We start from the raw sequence: 22,395 nt of genomic DNA on the forward strand, positions 1-22,395 counted from the left end.
ATGGGGAGAAGAGTTATAAAATAGTAAGAAAGGGTCAGGCGCGGTGGCTTACCCCTGTAATCCCAGCACTTTGTGAAGCCGAGGCAGGCGGATCACAAGATCAGGAGATCAAGACCATAGTGAAACCCCATCTGTACTAAAAATACAAAAAAGTAGCTGGGCGTGGTGGCGGGCACCTGTAGTCCCAGCTACTCAGGAGGCTGAGGCAGGAGAATGGTGTGAACCCGGGAGGCGGAGCTTGCAGTGAGCCAAGATTGCGCCACTGCACTACAGCCTGGGCAACAGAGGGAGACTCCGTCTCAAAAAAAAAAAAAAAAAAATAGTAGTAAAGGAGATGGATTCCTAAGCTTAACCCTAAATTTAGGGAATGGAAAAGCCATTTTCTGTACATTGTTGAACAGTGTTATACCTATTACACATTTTCTTTTGAAAAATTATGACTACAGGACAAATTATAATTTAACAGAGCTAGGACTTGGGGGAGCTGCTTGTACTTAATGTCATTCTGAACATTTTTAAATGCCTTAAATTCATCTCCTTAATTTTTGTAGTTTAAATAAGCACATACCATCAGTTGACTAATGTAACAAATAGTTATTTATGTAGCCTCTACTATATACCTAGCCCTAATACTAAGAAATCAGAAGATAAATAAGGCAATATCCCTTCCTTTTGGGATTTGACTATTAAATATATCTCTGTTAGACTCTTTCTAGGGCAAACTTTTATCTACTCTTTTGCATTAATACTTTATTTGTTGTATCCTAGAACTTAAAAAAATACTTTATTCGTAAATCTGTTGAAACCTGTTTATTCACTGAGAAGACATTACCATAAAATTATTTTTAATCTATATGAATGAATTCAGTTCTATTGTGTTACCTTAAAATTATATGGATTTCAAATGGTGGTAAAAGTTGTAGACATGTTTGTCACTATGTGCTTGACTAGAGCACAACTTCATTCTTTTAAGTTGAACCAAAAAAAACCTGGTTTACTTAGGTTGTAGCTTCTAAGGTTCTCTTAAATCCACTTGAAATGTGTACTCTGAAATCCACTTGAAATGTGTATTTCAGTTTATGATTCACAATTAGGGAAAATCTGTTTTTTCTTTTTCTCATTTTCTTTTCATTCTTTTGTTTCTGTCCTCTGTTGTTGCCTTTCCTTTACCTTCTGAATTCCTTTCTTTCCTTTCCTGTAGGCACTGATGTTCTTTACATTGGCCCTCTGAAAGGTGAGCCTTGCCACAATTTAAAGACAAAAAATGTTGGTCTGTCTGCTTCAGCTATATCCTTATTTTCTAATTCTCTTGAACTGATTTTTTCCCCCAAAATTTCTGCCAACTTAATTATATTCTTAAGGCTTTGTTAATACGTATTTTAATGTTATAAAAGGAGAATTAATTACACATGTTCTCATAACAGGTAAAATAATATACTAAGCTTTCCTTTCAGAATAAAACTTTTGTTTCACAATGTGCTTTCTGTCATAGTATGTGTTATTATTGAAAACTAAGATTCTGTACTGCATACTTACTACCTGTTTTTCATGTTACTTCTCAGGAAGTATATATTCAAGCCCAGGACTGTATAGTAAAACAATGACCCCCACTTACGATGCTCATGATGGAAGCCCTTTGTCACCAACTTCTGCTTGGTTTGGTGACAGTGCTTTGTCAGAAGGCAATCCTGGTATACTTGCTGTCAGTCAACCAATCACGTCACCAGAAATCTTGGCAAAAATGTTCAAACCTCAAGCTCTTCTTGATAAAGCAAAAATCAACCAAGGGTAAGTTTTAAGATATAGATAAAATTGAATTTCTTATCCAACTAGAGGTAGAAATGTTGTCTTAATTCTATGTTGTTTTCTTCCACTATTCTTAATTTGTCCAGATGGCTTGATTCCTCAAGATCTCTCATGGAACAAGATGTGAAGGAAAATGAGGCCTTACTGCTCCGATTCAAGTATTACAGCTTTTTTGATTTGAATCCAAAGGTACCGAGGGTTTAAAGGGATCTTTTTTCCCCCATTTATTTGTTTTGTTCATATGGATGTTTGTTTTTGGAAGTTGGTGGGATAAGGAATTATTTGTATATAGGAAATCTTGAATAATTATTAAAAACCCAAACCTTTAGGCAAAGGTATTTGTATTTTAAGTACGTCTATTTTAGTAGGTTGGCAGCATAACTAAACCTTTTTTATTGTTTTTATTAAGATAATGAAACTTTTGGTTGATTTGGTTTTGGTTTTTTTTTGTTTTTGTTTTTGTTTTTTTTAATCTCTAAGCTCTTAGTGTGGCATGATTTGTATTTTAAAGGTACTCGTTTGGTACTATAGAATTGACAAAGTTTAGGCCAGATGCGGTGGCTCACGCCTGTAATCTTAGCACTTTGAGAGCCCACCCGTCTCTACTAAAAATACAAAAATTAGCCAGACATGGTGGCGCGCGCTGGTAATGCCAGCTACTCGGGAGGCTGAGGAAGGAGAATCGCTTGAACCTGGAAGGTGGAGCTTGCAGTGAGCGGAGATTGTGCCACTGCACTCCCACCTAGGCAACAGGGCAAGACTCCATCTCAAACAAACAAACAAAAAAAGAATTGGCAAAGTTCATTTTTAAAATTTAAGACCTCTCTTCAACTCTATTTAAGTAAAAGAAAAGTTTCAGAAAGATTACCTTTTCAATTACTTTTAGATTACTAATTACGTGCCAAAAGATGTTGCTTCAAAAAAAAGGTTTTTTCTTGAGACAGGGTCTCATTCTGTCCCCCAGGCTGGATGCAGTGGCATGATCATGGCTCACTGCAACCTCAAAGTCCTGGACTCAAGCCATTCTCCCACGTCAGCCTCCCAAGTAGCTGGGACTGCAGGCTCACCCAGCCATACCTGGCTAACTTTATTTTCTGTAGAGACAGAGTCTCACTTTTTCATCCAAGCCGGTCTCAAAACTCCTGGGCTGAAGTCATCCTCCTGCCTCAGCCTCCCAAAGTGCTGGGACTACCGGCCTGAGCCACCATGCCCAGCCAAATTTTTCTTAGGTCTACATATTTTTCCTCTGTAACAGGCAAACACTGTTATTTGTCTTTACTATGATTGGTATTATCTCTGCTACCATAGTACTTCACTTTTCTGGTAAGATTTAACTTTGCTATAAATATCTGGAGCTTTTTTCCCCCGTGGAAAACACTTGGCACAAAGGTTTGAATCTTCTACTTCTCTTTCAGCCTGGGGGGAAAAACCTATCTTGGCTACCCTCTCATCCTTTTCATGTTTAGACTGTAGTCTAGATTTTAATGTTATGTTTATCATCTTTTATTATATGCTTAAGTAATTCTTTATACAACAGTAAAATCTCTATAATAAAATTATAGAAAATAATTTTAATTCATTTTCAGGCCACATCTTATCTACTTTTAGTAAAGCCAAAGCTACTTTGGGAATAGTTAACATTTGTGAGGGGAGTGGAGATGTATTTTGTCAACATTCTAAAACACATGTTGAGCATTCCTAATTTGAAAATGTAGAGTGCTCCACAAGCTAAAACTTGTGAGGGCTGACATGATGCTGAAAGGATATGCTCATTTTGGATTTCTATGTTAGGCACACTCAACTGGTATAATGGAATATTCCAACATCTATACAAATTCTAAATTCAAAACAGAAGGTCTCAAGCATTCTGGATAAGGAATACTCAAATCTATAGTATTCTTAAGGCATTACTGTTGACTTTTATTTATATAATTAAATGGATAATTGAATAACATATAAGTAAACGTTTTCCACAAGTATATTTGCCCTGTATTTTGCATACTTAAAATAACTGCTGTTTCCACGGACTTGCCACTTTATCTGGGTATGCTTCTCCACAGTGAACAAAATGTTCCCCAAAATAATTTGCTTTCTGATTACATTTTAGTATGGCAAGTTGCAGTAACGACCCTGAAAAATAATTGGTAGTTCTGCCTTACTTTAATGTCATCAAATTAGATTTCTTATGTTAAAGGCTATAATGTCTAGTGGTTATTTCCCTGAAAAATAACATACAGGATCTACTTTTAATACAGGAAAATCAATTATTCTCTGTCATATTTTAATGTCTTTTTTTTTTTTTTTTGTGAGACAGAGTCTTGCTCTGTCACCCAGGCTAGAGTGCAGTGGTGCGATCTCGGCTCACTGCCACCTCCCCCTCCCAGGTTCACGCCATTCTCCTGCCTCAGTCTCCCGAGTAGCTGGGACTATAGGCACCCGCCACCACACCCAGCTAATTTTTTTTTTGTAGTTTTAGTAGAGACAGGGTTTCACCGTGTTAGCCAGGATGGTCTTGATCTCCTGATCTCGTGATCCCCCTGCCTCGGCCTCCCAAAGTGCTGGGATTACAGGCGTGAGCCACTGTGCCTGGCCTTTAATGTCATTTTTAACAGAAAATTAGATGTGGGCATATATATGCATGACTGACCCTATAGGTATCCTTCTAATAGTACTTGATTGTAAATAAAAATTCTTGGTTGTAAATTAAAATCCCAGGAAAAAAAAAGTATTAAATTTTTCTTATCAATTGAATATTCAGAGTTTGAAATTTTTCCATGGTAAAGGTTATATATTACAAAATAACTGTTTCTCTTGCTGCAGTATGATGCAATCCGAATCAATCAGCTTTACGAGCAGGCCAAATGGGCCATTCTCCTGGAAGAAATTGAATGCACAGAAGAAGAAATGATGATGTTTGCAGCCCTGCAGGTAGTTGAAAGGTCTAGGAAATGGGACCTATTCGGGTAAAGGGTAGGGAGGTATTTTTAAACAGTAAAGTGGAATAGTAATTCCAGTAACATTTCACAAGACAGAATTTTTGCCATTAAGAAAGTGAGCAGACACTTAGGAAAGCAAAACAAATACATTTTAGTTTGATTTTTTTATCTTTTCCAAGAGTTTAGTGGTATACTTAAGTACTTTTCTCTATTTTGTAGGAAAAAAATTATCCTCTCACCCCCAAATATATATCTGCTCAAAGCTCCTCAGTTTTTCCTTGGAAAGAAAATATTTATTAAAAATCAGATTTCTGAAATCTAATCTGAAGCTTACCTACATAATTTCATAAATAGCTGGGGATGATACAACACATGATAAAATGGGCTGTAGCACAGCAATACTTTTAGGTGATAAGATTTAGAGAGACTAGTGGAACCAAACCTTTTTCTACAGTGATAATTCTTAAGTAGATAACTGACAAGCCTCCTTAGATTAAACCAGTTTTTTCATATGTGGTTCTTACATGCCACCTCCTTCAGAATTATAGGGGAGCTTATTTAAAAATTATCCACTTCATTAATAACTTTAAGGTGGCATCCACACGTCCACATTCTTACAGATACTGAGGTCTGGTGACCAAATTAATTCATCTTTCTTAAATTTCAGATACCCGAGTAATGCTTTGGCAAGTATTCCTGGTTATGACGGGATTCTAGGTTCAGCCTAAAGTCCTGATGAAGTTGGTGTTCTATAAATAACAGAAGTACAGGAAGCAGAGTTGACATTCAGCTGAAGAACTTTTCACTGTAGAAAGGATTTTGTTTTTCTTTAGAACACAAAAATGCTCTCAGTCTTCTGGATGCCTTCTTTTATGCATCCAGAAAAGTTTTCAGTTGTGACTCAAAAAGTTGCCATTAGAAAGCAAGAATGGGGAGTGAGATTAGCCAAAAATAAATAAATAAATAAAGCAAGAACAGCTAATTTTCACCTTAGTTTACGTAATGAAAAGAGTGGCAAAGAAGCGTAGACAAGGAAAATCCCAGGTGACAGATATTTTCAGTTATTTTCTAGGGACTTGCTTAATGAGCCAATTAGGATCCTGTATTGTGTTTCCAGATAATTCTGACTCTCTGGCGAATTTCTTGAATTAAATTCTGGAGCAGTTTGTTGGGAGTCCCCTTACCTGGTTATGGCTTTCTTCCTGCATCCTTCTCACTTTGATACAGGCTCATGATTTTCTAGTGGAGGTTTTGCCAATGATAGAATAATAATACCTGTAAAATATGTGTGAAAGACCACAGATTTTATACTGTTGCTTTATTTTTGTATTAAATAGTCATGTTTATGGTTGTTTTTAAAACCAACAGATGCCTGTTATATGCGTGGCACATAGTCGGTGCTCAAAACGTGTTTGTAAAATGAGAGTACACACAGTGGTGTTCTCACAAGAATGACATGATTCTGCAGCCCACCTCACCAAATGTATCATGGACATTCTGTATCAGTACAGAAAGAACACCTCAGGAGAAGACCATAGGTTTCAGTTCATGGAAGTGGAATGGGCTCAAAACCATAGCCCTCCAAGACCATTTTAGAATCTAGATTTAATGAGAGTATTTTGGCATACAGATACCTTGAGTTGTTAGAGGCTTTCTCAGAGACTGATCCTAAGGTTGTATGAAACCATCTAGTATCAGAATAAGGAAACTGAAAGTATGGTGAGGAGGAGATGCGTAGTATTTTTTCTTTCAGACAGAGCCTGTACTCTGAAGTATGCTGTCCTTGGGACATTTGGATCATTGTGTAAAGTAAATTTACGATAGTAAAAAGAAGCAAAATAATAAAAACAAGAAGGTGGGGATAAAAAGTAAAGTAGATGAATTAGTCACATTGTTTTTAAAGCATTTAGGTCAGAGTATGTATTAAGAAATTTAAGATATCCCTTGCACTTTTGAAAGCAAAGCTGGATTTTTTAAGTGCCATTCACAGCCAGGATTTCTCCAGTATGACTCATAAGGACATTTTGCATCAGAATTACCCAGAGCAGTGAGTAAAAATGCAGATTCCAGGCTGGACCCCAGACTTCCTGAATCAGGATCTCTGGAGTAAACCTAAGGATCTGTATTTTTGACCAGTTCTTCACCTGGTTCTTAATATACTCTGACATTTGGGACCTGAGGACCTCAACCTCTACCTCATTTTCCGTAATTATGAACATGGACATTTCTACCATTGTAAGATCTCATTTCAGCACAGTTGAAGTAGCCAGAGACTATTCATTACCAGTCACTAAACCTTAAAACACAGAAGAACATTGGTAAGTGGCCTCAGATTAGTTCACTAAATGCTCCCATGAAATGAATGTATTAAATGAATACTTCAGACATTTGGAGCACCATTTGTTGCTTTGAAAGGTAACTGATTAAGATTTAAAGGTTCTGCTGACCTTTGTAGAAGACTTAAGGTTTAACATAAAAATCTATTAGATTATGAATATTGGTTCTAAGTCACTTACTGAAGTATATTTAAAATCAATAACTATTCTGTATCCCAAAATTTTCCTGCCTACATGTGAGTAGTCACCACTACTGACTGCTCTCTCTTCACCCCTCCCCACCCACGTATATGTGGGTATCCATGTGCATACTCATGTACAAACATTCTTACATATGAGAATACAGAGCATTGAATCGAGGATGGGGAAAAGGTGGAGCTTTAGCTTTTGACATAGTAATGATGACTTTCTCCTGGGTAATAGGAGCAATGTACAGCATTCAGTGTTCATCCGTTTCTACAAAAGACCTTATGCATATTCTATATGTCTATTCAATATTTCTTGATAACAGGCCCTGTTATAGACACAGGGAAGATTACAATGAAAAAAAAAAAAAAGTCAAATCTCTGTTAATGTGAAATAGAGTTGAGGACAGTTAACTCTCTTAAGTCTAAGGGCCCCCAAACGATGAATTCATTGGTATGTGTCCAAAGACCCTACGTCTTTTGGATAAATATTTATTAGAAGGTTTAGGATATTGATTTCAGGTGCCATGCCCTTTATTTCCTTTCATTCTATTCCCAGACGCTTCTGTCTTTTCCAGTTAGGTACTGAAAAACATTAAATATAGATTCAGATAGTAATTTCATCTTAGAGTTTTACAGTTATAGCAATTATTTTAATAAAATAATTCTGGTTTCAGTATCATATCAATAAGCTGTCAATCATGACGTCAGAGAATCATTTGAACAACAGTGACAAAGAAGTTGATGAAGTTGATGCTGCCCTTTCAGACCTGGAGATTACTTTGGAAGGGGGTAAAACGTCAACAATTTTGGTAGGATGAATCTTTTTTTTACCTATTAATTTAGCTTGAATTGATGCATTCCATTTTGTGGATTTAGGTTCAAAGTATTTGGGGGGTGGTGGAGAGAAATATTTAATGCTTTAGAGAGAGAAATCAGATGTTAATTTTTCAGGAACTTTGAGGAAAGTGGTGGTTTTGTTTTGAGACAGGGTCTTGCTCTGTTGCTCAGGCTGGAGTGCAGTGGTCACTGCATCCTCAAACTCCAGGGCTCAAGCCATTTCCTGCCTCAGCCTCCTGAGTAGCTGAGACTACAAGCATGCACCACCACACCTGGCTAAATTTTTAATTTTTTTAGAGATGGGGTCTGACTGTGTTGTCTAGTCTGATCTCAAAGTCCTGGCCTTAAGCAGTGCTCCTGCCACCGCTGGGAAGTTTGTTTGTTTCTAAAGTAATAATGTATTCGTCTCTAGTGCATTCAACACAGTTAGAATATATCTAATACTCTAATACTCTGCAAATTCTTCTACAAGTGGTGAGAAGACATTTCTGCAGAGGAAAATAATCTCAAGTCATGGTAAAAATCCACTTAGTGATGTGCACATTTGAAATATTACAAAAAGAAAAAAATAGATCTCGGGAAAATTGTGAAATGCTGGGTTTGGTTTTTAAGTATAGGGATTAGTTACTGCTGAAGAAACACTTTGGGCCTTTTACAGTGTGCAGATTTAGATGCAGCTAGTTTCAGCGGTATTAAAGATAACATTCTTATGAGTTGTATCAATCGCCATTTTGATGAAAATTTTGTTAACCTTTTATGCTATTTGAAAATGCCTTTGTACCAAGAATATGGTCCATAAGACCATGTAATGTGATTGTGTTAAAATCTTTATCATCTGTATTTTATGTCGTTCTGTTTATTAAGTAAGCTAGTTCTTGATATCAGATACCAAATGTTAGAAAGAATTTGAAATATTTAAAAAAAATTAAAAAGGATTTAACTCTCTCCTAGGGTGACATTACTTCCATTCCTGAACTTGCTGACTATATTAAAGTTTTCAAGTAAGTACAAAAAGAGGAGGGATTCCAAATATTAATGACTGTCAGTTTTATAGTCATGGTCACATTGAAACTAACTGTAAGTTTGACTAACACATCTACTGTAAACGGATTTACCAGTTAGGTGAACACCAAATTACCATGAGAGAAAATAACCACTTTTACGAAATTAAAATCACAATGCTCATTCTTTTATCAGATAAACATTTTTCTTTTAAAAAAAGATTGTGAAACCTAGATTGCATCATACAGATGCTGAAACAGTAATACAGTGGCACAGCCCCTCTGGGCCTCAGTTGGAAGCAGTACATAACGAACTGTGTTACTGCCAGCAATTATTTCCTCGTTCAGAGCGCAAGATTCTATTGAACTCTGTTCATTTGTTCATGGAACATTGTATATGAAGTTCTAGTATATCTGATCAAGATTTGTAAACACTCTATCCAGCTGCATTGCCCAGAATCAAGAGAGCTCGGCATTAAGGCAGAGAGGAAAAAAAGGAAAGGAGATGACGTGGAAAATACTGTTTTCTACTATATAAGATAAAACTACTCTAGAATAAAACATTTACCGTAGCTGAACATAACAACAGTTCAAAATATGGAACATTTCTGAGATAAGGGCATGATTTCAGATGCCACTACCCTACCCTTTCTCCTTCCCCCTTGACACATTTCTCATCTACCTGCACCTTAAGGTCCTTACACACCCTCATGACTGCTCTGTCATCTTCCTTCTGTGTTTGACATTGGAGTGGCAAGTTAATGTCACCATTGGAATTTACCCTGGAGAAAGCAGCACTTCCCCCACTTTCAGTCCTGCCAGGTAAACTTGCATCTTTATAGAGGCCCCAAGGCAACTCTGCAGACACCCATAAACCTGCAGGTAATGACAGGATTTAGGAATCTTCCAATTACTGACATTTACTTCACCTTTCTTTTCCTGCCCTTCCCATGTGACCTCCTGGTCAGTGATAGATGTGATGACTACGGCTGCAGAATACTGGAACACAGGCACGCTGTTTGTGTGATCTTCTAGAGTAGATTGAGAAGGGAGGCTCACATCCAGTAACAGCAGCACTGACTCTAAGACACTGACGAAGGGGGATCGATGTCAGCACGTGTAAAACTTGACCCCAGACTTAATATTGTGAAACTTTGCTAATATAGCGTCAATAAAGTTACTTCAAAGTGATTTTGTTGTTAATTCTGTTTGATACATAGGCCAAAAAAGCTGACTTTGAAAGGTTACAAGCAATATTGGTGCACCTTCAAAGACACATCCATTTCTTGTTATAAGAGCAAAGAAGAATCCAGTGGCACGCCAGCTCATCAGATGAACCTCAGGGGTAAGGAGAGCCTGTCACGGCTGTTGATGGTGGCATCCCCATTGGCCTAATAGTCAATGAGCCACTTGCTGGGATAAACAGGTTTTTTAAAAATCAATTTCTTTACTCCTTTGGGTACTTTAAAAATGTTTAGATATGTCTTTTTTACATAGTACTTTTCACAGTTTTGAAGTATTCAATTCCAATAAATATTTCGTTGTAATCTGTTTGTGCAGACCTGACCTGAAATGTATGACTCAACTTTTCTTTTTGTTTTTTGAGAGGGAGTCTTGCTCTGTTGCCCAGGCTGGAGTGCAGTGGCATGATCTTGGCTCACTGTTACTTCTGCCTCCTGGGTTCAAGCGATTTTCGTGCCTCAGCCTCCCCAGTAGCTGGGATTACAGGTGTACACCACCACACCCAGCTACAAGGTTTCATCATGTTGGCCAGACTGGTCTCGAACACCTGGCTTCAATTGATCTGCCCACCTTAGCCTCCCAGAGTGCTGCGATTACATGTGTGAGCCACCACACCCAGCTGATTCTGCATTTCTAGCTTGTCAAGTAAGCGTATGTTGTCTTTCCAGCTTCAGCATTAAGGACATTTAGAGTTTCCTTATTCTGCAGGGACTGCCTCCTTGTCTGTTTTGGATTCTGCCTTATTTTCAGCCACGTTGTAGTCATCCCTGGGCTTTCATCTTCAACATCCTGCTCTTCCTCACCCTCCCTGATGACAGGCTGGTCCCACTCAGGGTCCTCAGCCTCTGAATTTTCCTGGCTCGCCAGTAGGGTCGCTGACACTTTCAGGGTTTGGGCAAGTCCTTCCCTTCCTCTTCCCCTTCCCCAACACCTCTTCCTCACACAGTTTTTTCTTTGCTCTCAGCCTGGCTTCTGAGGCCACTCCAGGATATTCCTCGGAGGCTTCTAGCTGACACCTTGAGTCTCCTTGGTTTCCTCTTGTCCTGTCTTTTCAAATCCAAAGCTATCTCAGAACTAGGGGCTGGTATTTGGGTTGCTCATTTCCTTTCCCTCAGGGCATTTGTGGCAGGCCTGCTTCCTACAGCCTGGGCTAAGCCTGGATGAAGGCTAAGCTATTGGCTTTGTTTTGGATTTTGTTTTTCCTTTTCTTCAGTAAGGTCTATGAGCTACAGCTTAATTTCCTATTTCATTGATTTCTTCTGTTGGTTCTTTGTACTTCTCCTTCACTTTTTTCATCTGATGATGGCCTGGCTCAGATGGTAGGCGAATTTCCTCTCCAGATTAGTCTGGTTCTTCTGCAGATAGATGGCATTCTGCTGCTGTGATTTCTTTGCAGAGCGTTAATGAGCCTCTCACTTGGGGTAATACTTTTCAATAAAATCACCTGGTTCGCTTTCAGTTTAGATACCACTTCCTCCAGAAAGCTGTATCCCCTGAGGACCACTCTCCCGTGAGCACACACCCTTGGCACCTGGCATGCCTTTTGGATGATGCAGTCAATCGGCTGGCTCCTCACCGTCTGTTCCATAGTCCTCTTACTGTATCTTCCCTTAGAGCAAAGACTAAAAAACTAAAATACACTTTCTAGACTCATTTCCAGTGAGACTTAGATCCTAGTCAGATGCATTCATGGGAGACTTGAATTCGGAATAGAGTTAAGACACAGAAAATGAAAGGAAGGAGGTATTTCTAGGCGCTGGAGCTAACACCTGCAGCCATAGCCTCCTGGTTTCTCACCAGCTTGATAATAGCAAAGGTTGCACCACCCTTGGCAAGCCAGTTCAGAGTTATTTCTAGTGGCCCAGCCCATCTCTTCTTTGGGTACATTGTACATACACCTATTTTTGTAGGTAAGGCCGTATATGCCTAACTCGAAGTACTCAGATGTGGACAACAGCACCAAGGAAAAGGGCTTCAGACTGATTTCACAAAAATGACTCCCAAAACAATTTCATTTAACACTTAAAACACAAAGGTGCTTTTCCTGATTCATATTTCTAAATTGTACTTGGTACCGTCGTGTATCATTTAACAGTAGCGATACATTCTGAGAAATGTGTCACCAGGCAATCTTGTCATTGTGTGAGTATTATGGAGTATGTGTACTTACACAAACCAAGATGGTATGGCTGACTGCACACCTAGGCTGTAGGGTATAGCCGACTGCACCCTAGGCGTATGGTTTAGCTGATTGCTCCTAGGCTACAACCTGTATAGCATTTTACTGTACTGAATACTGTAGACAACTGTAACACAGTAGTATTTGTTATCTAAACATATTTAAATCTAGAAAAGGTACAACTTGGATGAGCATGGTGGCTCATGCCTGTAATCCCAGCACTTTGGGAGGCCGAGGCTGGCGATCACCTGAGGTCGGAAGTTGGAGACCAACCTGACCAACCCGTCTCTACTAAAATTACAGAATTAGCCGGGCATGGTGGCACATGCCAGTAATCCCAGCTACTTGGGAGGCTGAGGCAGGAGAATCGCTTGAACCTGGGAGGCAGAGGTTGCAGTGAGCCGAGATCACGCCATTGCACTCCAGCCTAGGCAACAAGAGTGAAATTCTGTCTCAAAAAAAAAAAAAAAAAAAGGTACACTTGTATAAAGCAGTTTCCATGAATGGAGGACTGGAAGTTGCTCTGGGTGTGAGTGGGTGGTGAGTGAATGTGAAGGCCTAGGACATTACTATACACTACTGTAGACTTTATAAATACTGTATACTTAGGCTGCATGAAATTTATTTTAAAACTTCAGTAATTTTCTTTCTTCAAACCTTTGCTTACTATAACTTTAGAAACAACTTTTAACATCGTGACCCTTTTCTCATGACACTTAGCTTAAACATTGTACAGCTACACAAAAATATTTTCTTTATATTCTTATTCTATGTGCTTTTTTTATATTTAGATTTTTAATTTTTTTTAACCTTTTGTTAGCTTAAATCACAGGCACACACATTAGCCTAGACCTCCACGAGATCCGGTTCATCATTATCACTGTCTTTCACCTCTGCATCCTGTCTCACTGGAAGGTCTTCAGGGGGAGTAACAAGCATGGAGCTGTCATTTCCTCTGGTAACAATGCCTTCTTCTGGAATCCCCCTGAAGACCTGTCCGAGGCTGTTTTACAGTTAACTTTTTTATTTAAGTAGAAGTACATTGTAAAATAATGATAAAAAGAATAGCATAGTAAATACATAAACCAGTAACACAGTCATTTATCATTATCAGGTATTATGTACTATTTGTAATTGTACATGCTGCATTTTTCTGTGACTGGCAGCAGAATAGTTTTTACACAGATGTGAGCTATGATATTATGACAGCTACAGTGTCACTAGGCAGTAGGAATTTTTCAGTTCCATTATAGCCTTATGAAGGCACTGTCACTGTCATATATGCAGTTTGTTGTTTACTGAAATGCTTTTATGCAGTGTATGACTGTATATCGTACATTAGGATAGATTTACTGTATTTCAACACAATGTTGAAATCTGTACCCTAGTACGTGAGCTCTGCCTAGTAGTCACTTAAACTGTTGCTTTTAAAGTTACACAAATTAAAAAAAAAAAAAAATAGAAAAACTCAGTCCTGGGTAGAGAATTGCTCTTCCCACATGTTGGAATTCTGTAATTTACCTGAAACTCTTAATTAGGCTCACTGCCTTCCTCCCTCAGTCACGGGCATTTCACTTTTGGGTGTCAGTCATTCTTTGCTGCCCTCAGGATCCACCGCAGCCTTCTCCTGCTTCCCTCTTCAGCGGCCCAGGACCAGCATAAATGATCACTGTTGACTTTGAGACTAGATCTGTCTTCTGGCCCCTGTTCTCACTGTCCCTGTTACATCTTAACCTTCTTTCTGTATAACTGAGAGGTCAAGTCCTGGCATGGAGATAATAAGTGTATAAGTTGTTCTCAGTTTTCATCCCGCTGTTCCCAAGTCCTCTGAAAGGACTCATCACACTGATCATCACACTCATCATGGGCACCACCACACTGATAACACCTTGACCAAGAATCAAATGGCCTAGATGCTGCTCTTCCACTAAACAAGCCCTGTGATTTTTGTTGTTTCATTTTTTGAAACTGTGTTGTACATGCTTATCTCCAACTCTTGGGCTCAAGTGATCCTTCCACCTCAGCCTCCCGAGTAGCTGACACTGGAGGTGTCCACCACTACACCTGGTTTAGATCTGTGATTTTGGAAAGATAGCATATCTGGGCCTATAATATCTTCTTCTGAGAAATGAGAGTGTTAGACTGGATGCCAAGGCTTCATAGAGATCTAAAATGCAAAGTTCTAAAAATTCATTTCAGCTAATACTAAGTGAACTTCTGTGCCACAAACTACTGGGTACTAGAGATACAAGGGAGACCCACTTACAGTCCCAATCCTCAAGGTGGTTTAGAGCATGTTGGGGAGATAAAATTGCAATTGGCGTAATAAATAGTACTTTGGAAAGTAAGGAAAGGAGCAAGGGGTAAGGGTGCTCTGTAACTTAACCTTCAGTGAGGATGGAGAGACTTCATTGGGGATAGAGAGCCAGGCACAGTGGCACATGCCTGTAATTCCAGCTACTCAGGAGGCTGAGGTGGGAGCATCACTGGAGCCCAAGAGTTAAAGACCAACCTGGGCAACATAGCCAGACCCCATCTCAAAAAAAAAAAAAAAAGCCTAAAGAAAAGCACCAGCAACTGCAGAGAGTTTTGTGCTGCTGGAATATAGAATTTAAGGGAAAGGATGAATACTTCCTTAATAGCTATTGAATGTAATTCCTGCTAACATGAGAGATAGTCGCAGAAGAAACTGGCAGACATTAGATGATAAAAATGGTAAGGAGATTGTTTTTTGAACTGGCAGCAGTGACATGTCACTGAAAATATTAACACAAAAATGACAAGATCCATATTTATACCAGTTACGGTGCAGAGGAGTCATTTTAGAGAGATGATAGTAATCCAAATTAAGATAATCAACATGAGATGAGAAAAGGGGCAGACTGAATAGATACTGAGGAAGTTTGGTCAATAGTCTGGGTGATTTATTTGGGAGGAGGTCGAAGTGGGGTCATTTTTCTGACTTGTGCATTGAGTGGATAGTGTGATACTGAGATAAGAATGTAGAGGAGCGAGCTGGGTTTGGGGGAAAACATGAGTTTAATGTGGGGATATTTTGAATTTGAGGTGCCTATGGGATATCTGTTTGGAGCTAGCCTGTAGACATTGGGTTGGGGAAAGATACACATGCTCCAGATGCTGATAGGATAGCAGTTAGCAGTAACGGTAAGTGCAGCCACTGGAATGGTGGTCTGTAAATGTGAGAAGACAAGATGAAGAACAGAACCCTGCAGATCACCCATGTTTAAGAGACAGGGCAGGTTAGAAGAACGGGACCTTGCAAAGGAAACAAAAAAAAAAAACGCATAGGAAGACTGTGGCAATGAGGTATGATGAAAGCTAACATAAAAGTCATTTCAAAAGGACAGAGTAGTTAACAGTGTCCGATATTGTAGTAAAGTAAGGTAGTTAGGCCAGCATAGTATCTAGCCATGTGGTTCGTGACCTTGACAAGAACAAACTGAGTAGACTTCAGTGGTTTATTGAGTATAGAGCCAAAGTACAATCATTGAGAAGTAGATAAGAGATGGGCACGGTGGCTCATGCTAGTAATCTCAACATTTTGGGAGGCCAAGGCCGGTGGTGGATTGCTTGAGACCAGGAGTTTGAGAACAGCCTGGGCAACATGGTGAAACCGCTGTCTCTATTAAAAAAAAAAGAGAGGAGACAAAGCTTTTTAATGAACCTTATCTATGACAAGGAAGGGGGAAAGAGGTAACAGAAAAGGGAGGTATGTTGTGGTATAAGATGGGAGAGATTCGAGGAAATTAAATGCTGATGGAAATGTGGCAGTAGGAAGAAGGAAATCTGGTGTCTGAGAGAGAGGATCTCGGTGGTGGAGCAGGGTTCCTGGGATGGTAATGAACTCAGCCCACTTGGATAGGAAAGCTGGAGGATGAGGGATGCCTCTCGCACTGTGTGGAAGCAAGGACAGCTCAGTTTATCTTCTAGGGTGGCAGGAAATGGATGGACTTAACTTCTGGTGGCTTTCATTTTCTTGGAGACATAAGAGGTGGAGTTGTCCCTTGAGACTAAGTGACATTGTAGGATGTCTGAGAAGATTTGAAGTAGGCATTGTTGAAAATGTCTGTATAAGCACAGAAGGATGCAAGCATAAAGGGCCCAGTTGAGGTTGGTATCTATGAATCTCTAGTGAAACCTTTTTTACTTGCTCCTTCCCGTCTTGCAGTGCTAAGCAGCCTGAGTATAGGCAAGGAAAAGATAGAGGGATTTATTTACCTAGGGGGCAGATTTTACTAGGAGAATGTATAATGTGAAGACAGTGAGTCTCGGCCGTTGGAGTTGATGTCCAGTGAATGTGGTCCAGGCTGGATTGGGAAGGAGGGAGCTGTTGCTTCCTTCTGTTGCTGTTGGGGAGAAAGTGGAGGGGTTTCAGGATAGGGTTCCTGAAAGAGTTTGATGAGAGTTAGGATTAGAGATTGTGATCAGAATCGGCTGTTTGCATTTCACCTTTCAGAAGTACACTAATTGGGTAACTGAGGAAGTCCAGTGGTTGCCGTGGAAGTAGGTAGCTGAGGTGGCATGGAATGGGTGTTTGAGATGTGGCCCAGTGTAGGCCTCTGAGCCTACACTAGTGCCTGAGTTACCACCCACTTTGTCTTTCCCTGTTTAGTTTTCTTGTTTTTTTAAAAGAGGCCTAATTATTATGGAATTGTATACGTAAATCCTCTTGAATTATTAATGATACTTGTGCAAAAGATTGTGTACTTTCAAACAACTGTTTCAACTTTGCACGTTTAACAGTTTGTCACACACGTTCTCATCATTCTAAAGCCTGTATAAAAGGAGATATAAAAGAAGACATTTGTGTGTAGAAATATTTTAAAAAGAAAACAAAGGGCAAGGGGGAATCTACCAAATTCATGGTACGAGTTGCTAGGGAGGAGAATAAAGAGGGCCTCTCCTTTATTTAAAGTGTTTTTATTTAATACTAAAATATTTATGTAGAGGGGGAAAATGACAATTTTAACATTTGTTCTTCTGGATATGGAGTGTGTATGATCTTCTTATGTTCTGTGCCAAGAGGAATTGAAAAGGCAAGCCCTACTAACAGTTTAAAATTTTCCTCATCGAGCCTATTGCATGATCGTATGACACTGTGCTTTGTTCATGTCATTCTCAGACAATTGGAATAAGCTTTAGGAAGCTTCGACATGTGTATTATCTTATTTATCCTTAAATCATCCCTGTGAGGTAGAGTTCAAGGTCAGGAAATGTAGACTTAGATAAGGTAAATGGCCCATAATTATTAATAAGTGACAAAGAAAAGTCTGGAACCCATGTCTCTGCAGAGCTCTACGTTGCTGTATTTATTATACTGTTACTACTTGTTTATGCCAGCTGTTATGCCATCATCTAACACCTAGTTCAGTAAATCTGCACTGCCTTCTGTAAAGCCTCCTACAAAGTGAAATTCTGAATAGAGTTTTTGTTTGTTTTTTTGTTTGTTTGTTTGTTTAAGAGACACAGTTTTGCTTTTGTTGCCCAGGCTGGAGTGCAACGGCACGATCTCAGCTCACTGCAACCTCCACCTGCCGGGTTCAAGCGATTCTCCTGCTTCAGCCTCCCAAGTAGCTGGGATTACAGGTGTCCACCGTCATGCCTGGCTAATTTTTTGTTTGTTTTTGTTTTGTTTGAGACGGAGTCTCGCTCTGTCGCCCAGGCTGGAGTGCAGTGGCGCATCTCCGCTCACTGCAGGCTCCCCCTCCCAGGTTCACGCCATTCTGCCTCTGCCTCCCGAGTAGCTGGGACTACAGGTGCCCGCTAAGTTTTTTGTAGTTTTAGTAAAGATGGGGTTTCATCGTGTGTTAGCCAGGATGGTCTCCATCTCCTGACCTCAGTCATTTTTTGTACTCAGTGGAGACATGGTTTCACCATTTGGTCAGCTGGTCTCAAACTCCTGACCTCAGGTGATCCACCCACCTCGGCCTCCCAAAGGGCTGGGATTACAGGCATGAGCCACCATGCCCGGCTTATTTTCATTCCAGCTTCCCAAGCAAATGTGTATATTACCTTCTGCAGCAGATGCCTTCATAAAATACTATGGCAAAATCCAACATGTTAAGATGCCACAAAATGAGAGCTGCTTATATTGACTTGAGATTTCTTAAAAGTAAATTTAGCCATTTTGATAATTAAAAATTTTTTGTTACAGGATGTGAAGTTACCCCAGATGTAAACATTTCAGGCCAAAAATTTAACATTAAACTCCTGATTCCAGTTGCAGAGGGCATGAATGAAATCTGGCTTCGTTGTGACAATGTAAGTCTTTCAGTTAAAAATACACTTCAATTTTCTTGGATTTCTAAATGAGTTGACCAGTCATCCTTATATTTTATACTTGAAAGACCTGTCTCGTGATACACTGCACACATCAGTATTTCTTTTCTCCAGGAAAAACAGTATGCACATTGGATGGCAGCCTGCAGATTAGCCTCCAAAGGCAAGACCATGGCGGACAGTTCTTACAACTTAGAAGTTCAAAATATTCTTTCCTTTCTGAAGATGCAGCATTTAAACCCAGATCCTCAGTTAATACCAGAGCAGATCACGACTGATATAAATCCTGAATGTTTGGTGTCTCCCCGCTATCTAAAAAAGTATAAGAACAAGCAGGTACTTGCTTCATTTTACTTCATCTGTTTTCTGCTGGTTTGTTCTTATAATTTTATACATAACCTTGTTTTTCCCCTCTTAAACAAAACTTTTTAGTCTTAATATTATGTCAGGTGGTTAGAATATAAAATACAGATAAGAGTATCCCTAATTGGAACTTCTGAAATCCTACAAAATCTGAAACTTTTTGAGTGCCAACATGACTCTCAAATGCTCATTGGCACATTTTGGATTTCAGATTTGGGATCCTCAACCGGTAAGTGTAATACAAATATTCCAAAATCCAAAAATATCTGAAACCCAAAACACTTCTGGTCCCAAGAATTTTGGATAATGGATACTCAACCTGTAGGAAATAAAGTAACCTTTAGTCAAGTTTAAATTGGTCATTTAAAACAAATCTTTATCATTTTAATAAGGAGGCAGAATAGTTGAGAACTTACTCTAAACAACTTGCAGAAATCATTCTGTTAACATGATGATGTTCTTTCAGACATTTTAGGGAATTGAATATGGTCTCAATGCTTTGCGTTCCTTAATTTATTTAATTTTATTCCTTATATAATTAAGTAAATGTGACGTAAAGTGCAGCCAGCATTTCCCAACAAAATTCATAATACCAACTATTGTTGAAACGGGCTTTTCCAACTTTAGAATGAAACTTTACAAGAGTACATTTTTAGCTGTGTCTTTTCTTAACATTATCAGTCAGAACCTAACCAAAATTTTATACATAGTTACACAGTTTGGTAAATTTTCATTGAAATTTGCTTTTGTCCACTCTGTTTAGAATGCTTTTCTTTGGAAATGAATACCATAAAAGGGTTGCTACTTAGGAAAATGGTTCTTTGGTACAACATAAAAGTCCTTTACAGGGGAATTTCACTTGGGATAGGCCCTGGTATTCCCTGCACCCAACATCATGCCATAAAAGGAAAAGGCTTCAATTTGGGGGTGGGGGGGATGAAGACCTTTAAAATAAATATTTTGTTTTTATCTAATTGTGCTTTAATCTTTGTTAAGGAGTAATTTTAAAACATACTGAAAAGGCTCAATGAAATGCCCAGAACACTTATTAATTCCTTAACTTTAAATATAATATTGATTATATGGGTCTGAAATTATTTCTACCTAAATGTTCAGAGGTTTTAATCACAGAGTATTTGTCTTTAAGTCTCAGAGGTTGTGTAAGCCTAGAAATTGTTTATCCCATGGTCATATGATGTGGGAGTAGTAAGGAATGGAGGAAATGCTGCCCTGGGGAACTGTGTGGAATGTAGATTGTAAGTTAAAAAGGGAAAGTAAAGCAAGTGCTAATTTCATTTTTCATATTCGTAGTTATTTCATTTTAAAATTATACAGAATCTTGTTTCTAAAAGTGAATATATTTGCCTTCAAAGGCAATAAGTAATTTCAAACCTGACCAGTTTTATCATTTCACAGTAAGGTATCAGGGAGATAGACGAGCTTAAACGAGAACTGCCACACATTATTTTCACTGTCAACTATTTGTTTTCTCAGAAGCCTTTTAAATGATAGTTCTTGACTAGAAACTATCAACTGAAAATTCTCCTGAGAACAAAGATGAGGATTCATCTTTAACTGACAGGAGGACAGTTTGTGTGTGGTCCATGGTTAAAGATCCTTCTGGCCTTGCCTTTCATGTTGCCATCTAATCAAATGCACATTTTTAACCCTACTTTCTCTCACCAGAGTGATAGGTTAGGTTTTTGGTGTGTATTTTGTTATTTTTGAGGCAGAGTCTTGCCCTGTCTCCCAGGCTGGAGTGCGGTGGCACCATCATAGCTCAAGCTCACTGCAGCCTCCATCTCCCAGGCTTAAGCAATCCTCCTACCTCAGCCTCCCTAGTAACTAGAACCACAGGCACACACTGCCACTCCAGGCTAATTTTTGTATTTTTTGTAGAGACGAGCTCTCGCTATGTTGCTTAGGCTGGTCTCAAACTCTTGAGCTCAAGTGATCCGCCTGCCTTGGCCTCCCAAAGCACTGGGATTACAGGCGTGAGCCACCACACTTTGCTGGAATAGACTTACAAATTGTTGGCCAGGCACAGTGGCTCACGCCTGTAATCCCAGCACTTTGAGAGGCCGAGGCAGGCGGATCACTTGAGGTCAAGAGTTTGAGACCAGCCTGGCCAACATGGTGAAACCCCATCTCTACTAAAAATACAAAAATTAGCCAGGCATGGTGGTGTGCATGCCTATAATGCCAGCTACTGGGGAGGCTGAGGCAGGAGAATCGCCTGTACCTGGGAGGCGGAGGTTGCAGTGAGCCATCACACTCCAGCCTGGGCAATAAGAGTGAAACTCTGTCTCAGGAAAAAAAGAAAATTGTTTCCAGATATTACTGCCCTGGCGCCTAGTAAGTAGTGATCCTCAGAAGCTTAGTTGCTACTGTGTGTCAGACACCACACTAGTCACACTGGACGTAGTGCTCAGTAATTATTAAGCTATATCCAGTTGCATTCTGGAGTCTGTAGGAAGATGTGCAGGCCACAAGGACATTCTTCCCTTCCAGGGCATATCGACTGGTAGTTTTCTTTTGGGTCTATCAAAATAACCTGTTGTATTTAACCTACTTTAATTCCCTTCAATTATACATATATTAACTAAATACTCTATGGGTATTTTTAAACAAATATGACTCTCAAACTGGCTTTTTAAATTTTGAAGAATTATTCTATATGTTGATTTATGTTAATCTAAATGGAAATGACTAATGCCATAAAGCCGAAATTCCTCATGTAGTATACGGCATCTCTTTATTTTCCCTTCCAGGAAAAAGGATGCAAAAAACACATGGTAACTGAGGGGTTTGCTTTTCTTGTGTAAAAAAAGAAACAGATGGGCACTGCACTTATTTTATGCCTTCAAATTCTTATTTCTGAAAAGCAGTGCATGGATCATATTATCTGACTAAATCTGAGAAAACTTTAAAGGCTTTTGAATACTTTTATTTTGCTACTAAAATAATTGGCTTTATCCTAACCAGTGAGAACTGGGTACATGATGTAGGGGGAAAGAAATATTTGCTCTTTTTATTTTCTCCCTACAAATTTCTACCCTTAGGTTCTTTAGTAACATTTAACATTCTAAAATAATGTGGAGTGTTTCTCAGTGTTCTAAATGGAAAGTAATTGCTGCTTCCTCATTTTCATTTTTCATTCTTGCATTTACTTTGCTTGGTTTCTACCTAAAGTAGTTTTTTGCATGA

The 22,395-nt window shown here is 39.1% G+C and overlaps 1 protein-coding gene across 6 annotated transcripts in view; it reads left to right on the forward strand.

Annotated features, from left to right (window-relative positions):
- Nucleotides 1-22,395, forward strand: part of FERMT2 (FERM domain containing kindlin 2) — a 94,325-nt gene that overhangs the window by 68,047 nt on the left and 3,883 nt on the right. For 2 of the 6 annotated variants that reach the window (XM_050796890.1, XM_050796892.1), the window contains exons 5-13: nucleotides 1,202-1,234; nucleotides 1,563-1,788; nucleotides 1,893-1,995; nucleotides 4,627-4,734; nucleotides 7,941-8,075; nucleotides 9,055-9,104; nucleotides 10,325-10,449; nucleotides 18,701-18,807; nucleotides 18,940-19,161. In XM_050796890.1, the coding sequence (XP_050652847.1) occupies nucleotides 1,202-1,234; nucleotides 1,563-1,788; nucleotides 1,893-1,995; nucleotides 4,627-4,734; nucleotides 7,941-8,075; nucleotides 9,055-9,104; nucleotides 10,325-10,449; nucleotides 18,701-18,807; nucleotides 18,940-19,161 (1,109 nt within the window). Of the gene's footprint in view, nucleotides 1-1,201; nucleotides 1,235-1,562; nucleotides 1,789-1,892; nucleotides 1,996-4,626; nucleotides 4,735-7,940; nucleotides 8,076-9,054; nucleotides 9,105-10,324; nucleotides 10,450-18,700; nucleotides 18,808-18,939; nucleotides 19,162-21,959; nucleotides 21,984-22,395 lie in introns of all 6 variants that reach the window. The other 4 variants (XM_050796893.1, XM_050796894.1, XM_050796889.1 and 1 more) reach the window with 3 other exon arrangements.

The sequence above is a fragment of the Macaca thibetana genome, chromosome 7, assembly GCF_024542745.1.
Source record: "Macaca thibetana thibetana isolate TM-01 chromosome 7, ASM2454274v1, whole genome shotgun sequence".
In the NCBI taxonomy this organism is placed as follows: Eukaryota; Metazoa; Chordata; class Mammalia; order Primates; family Cercopithecidae; genus Macaca; species Macaca thibetana.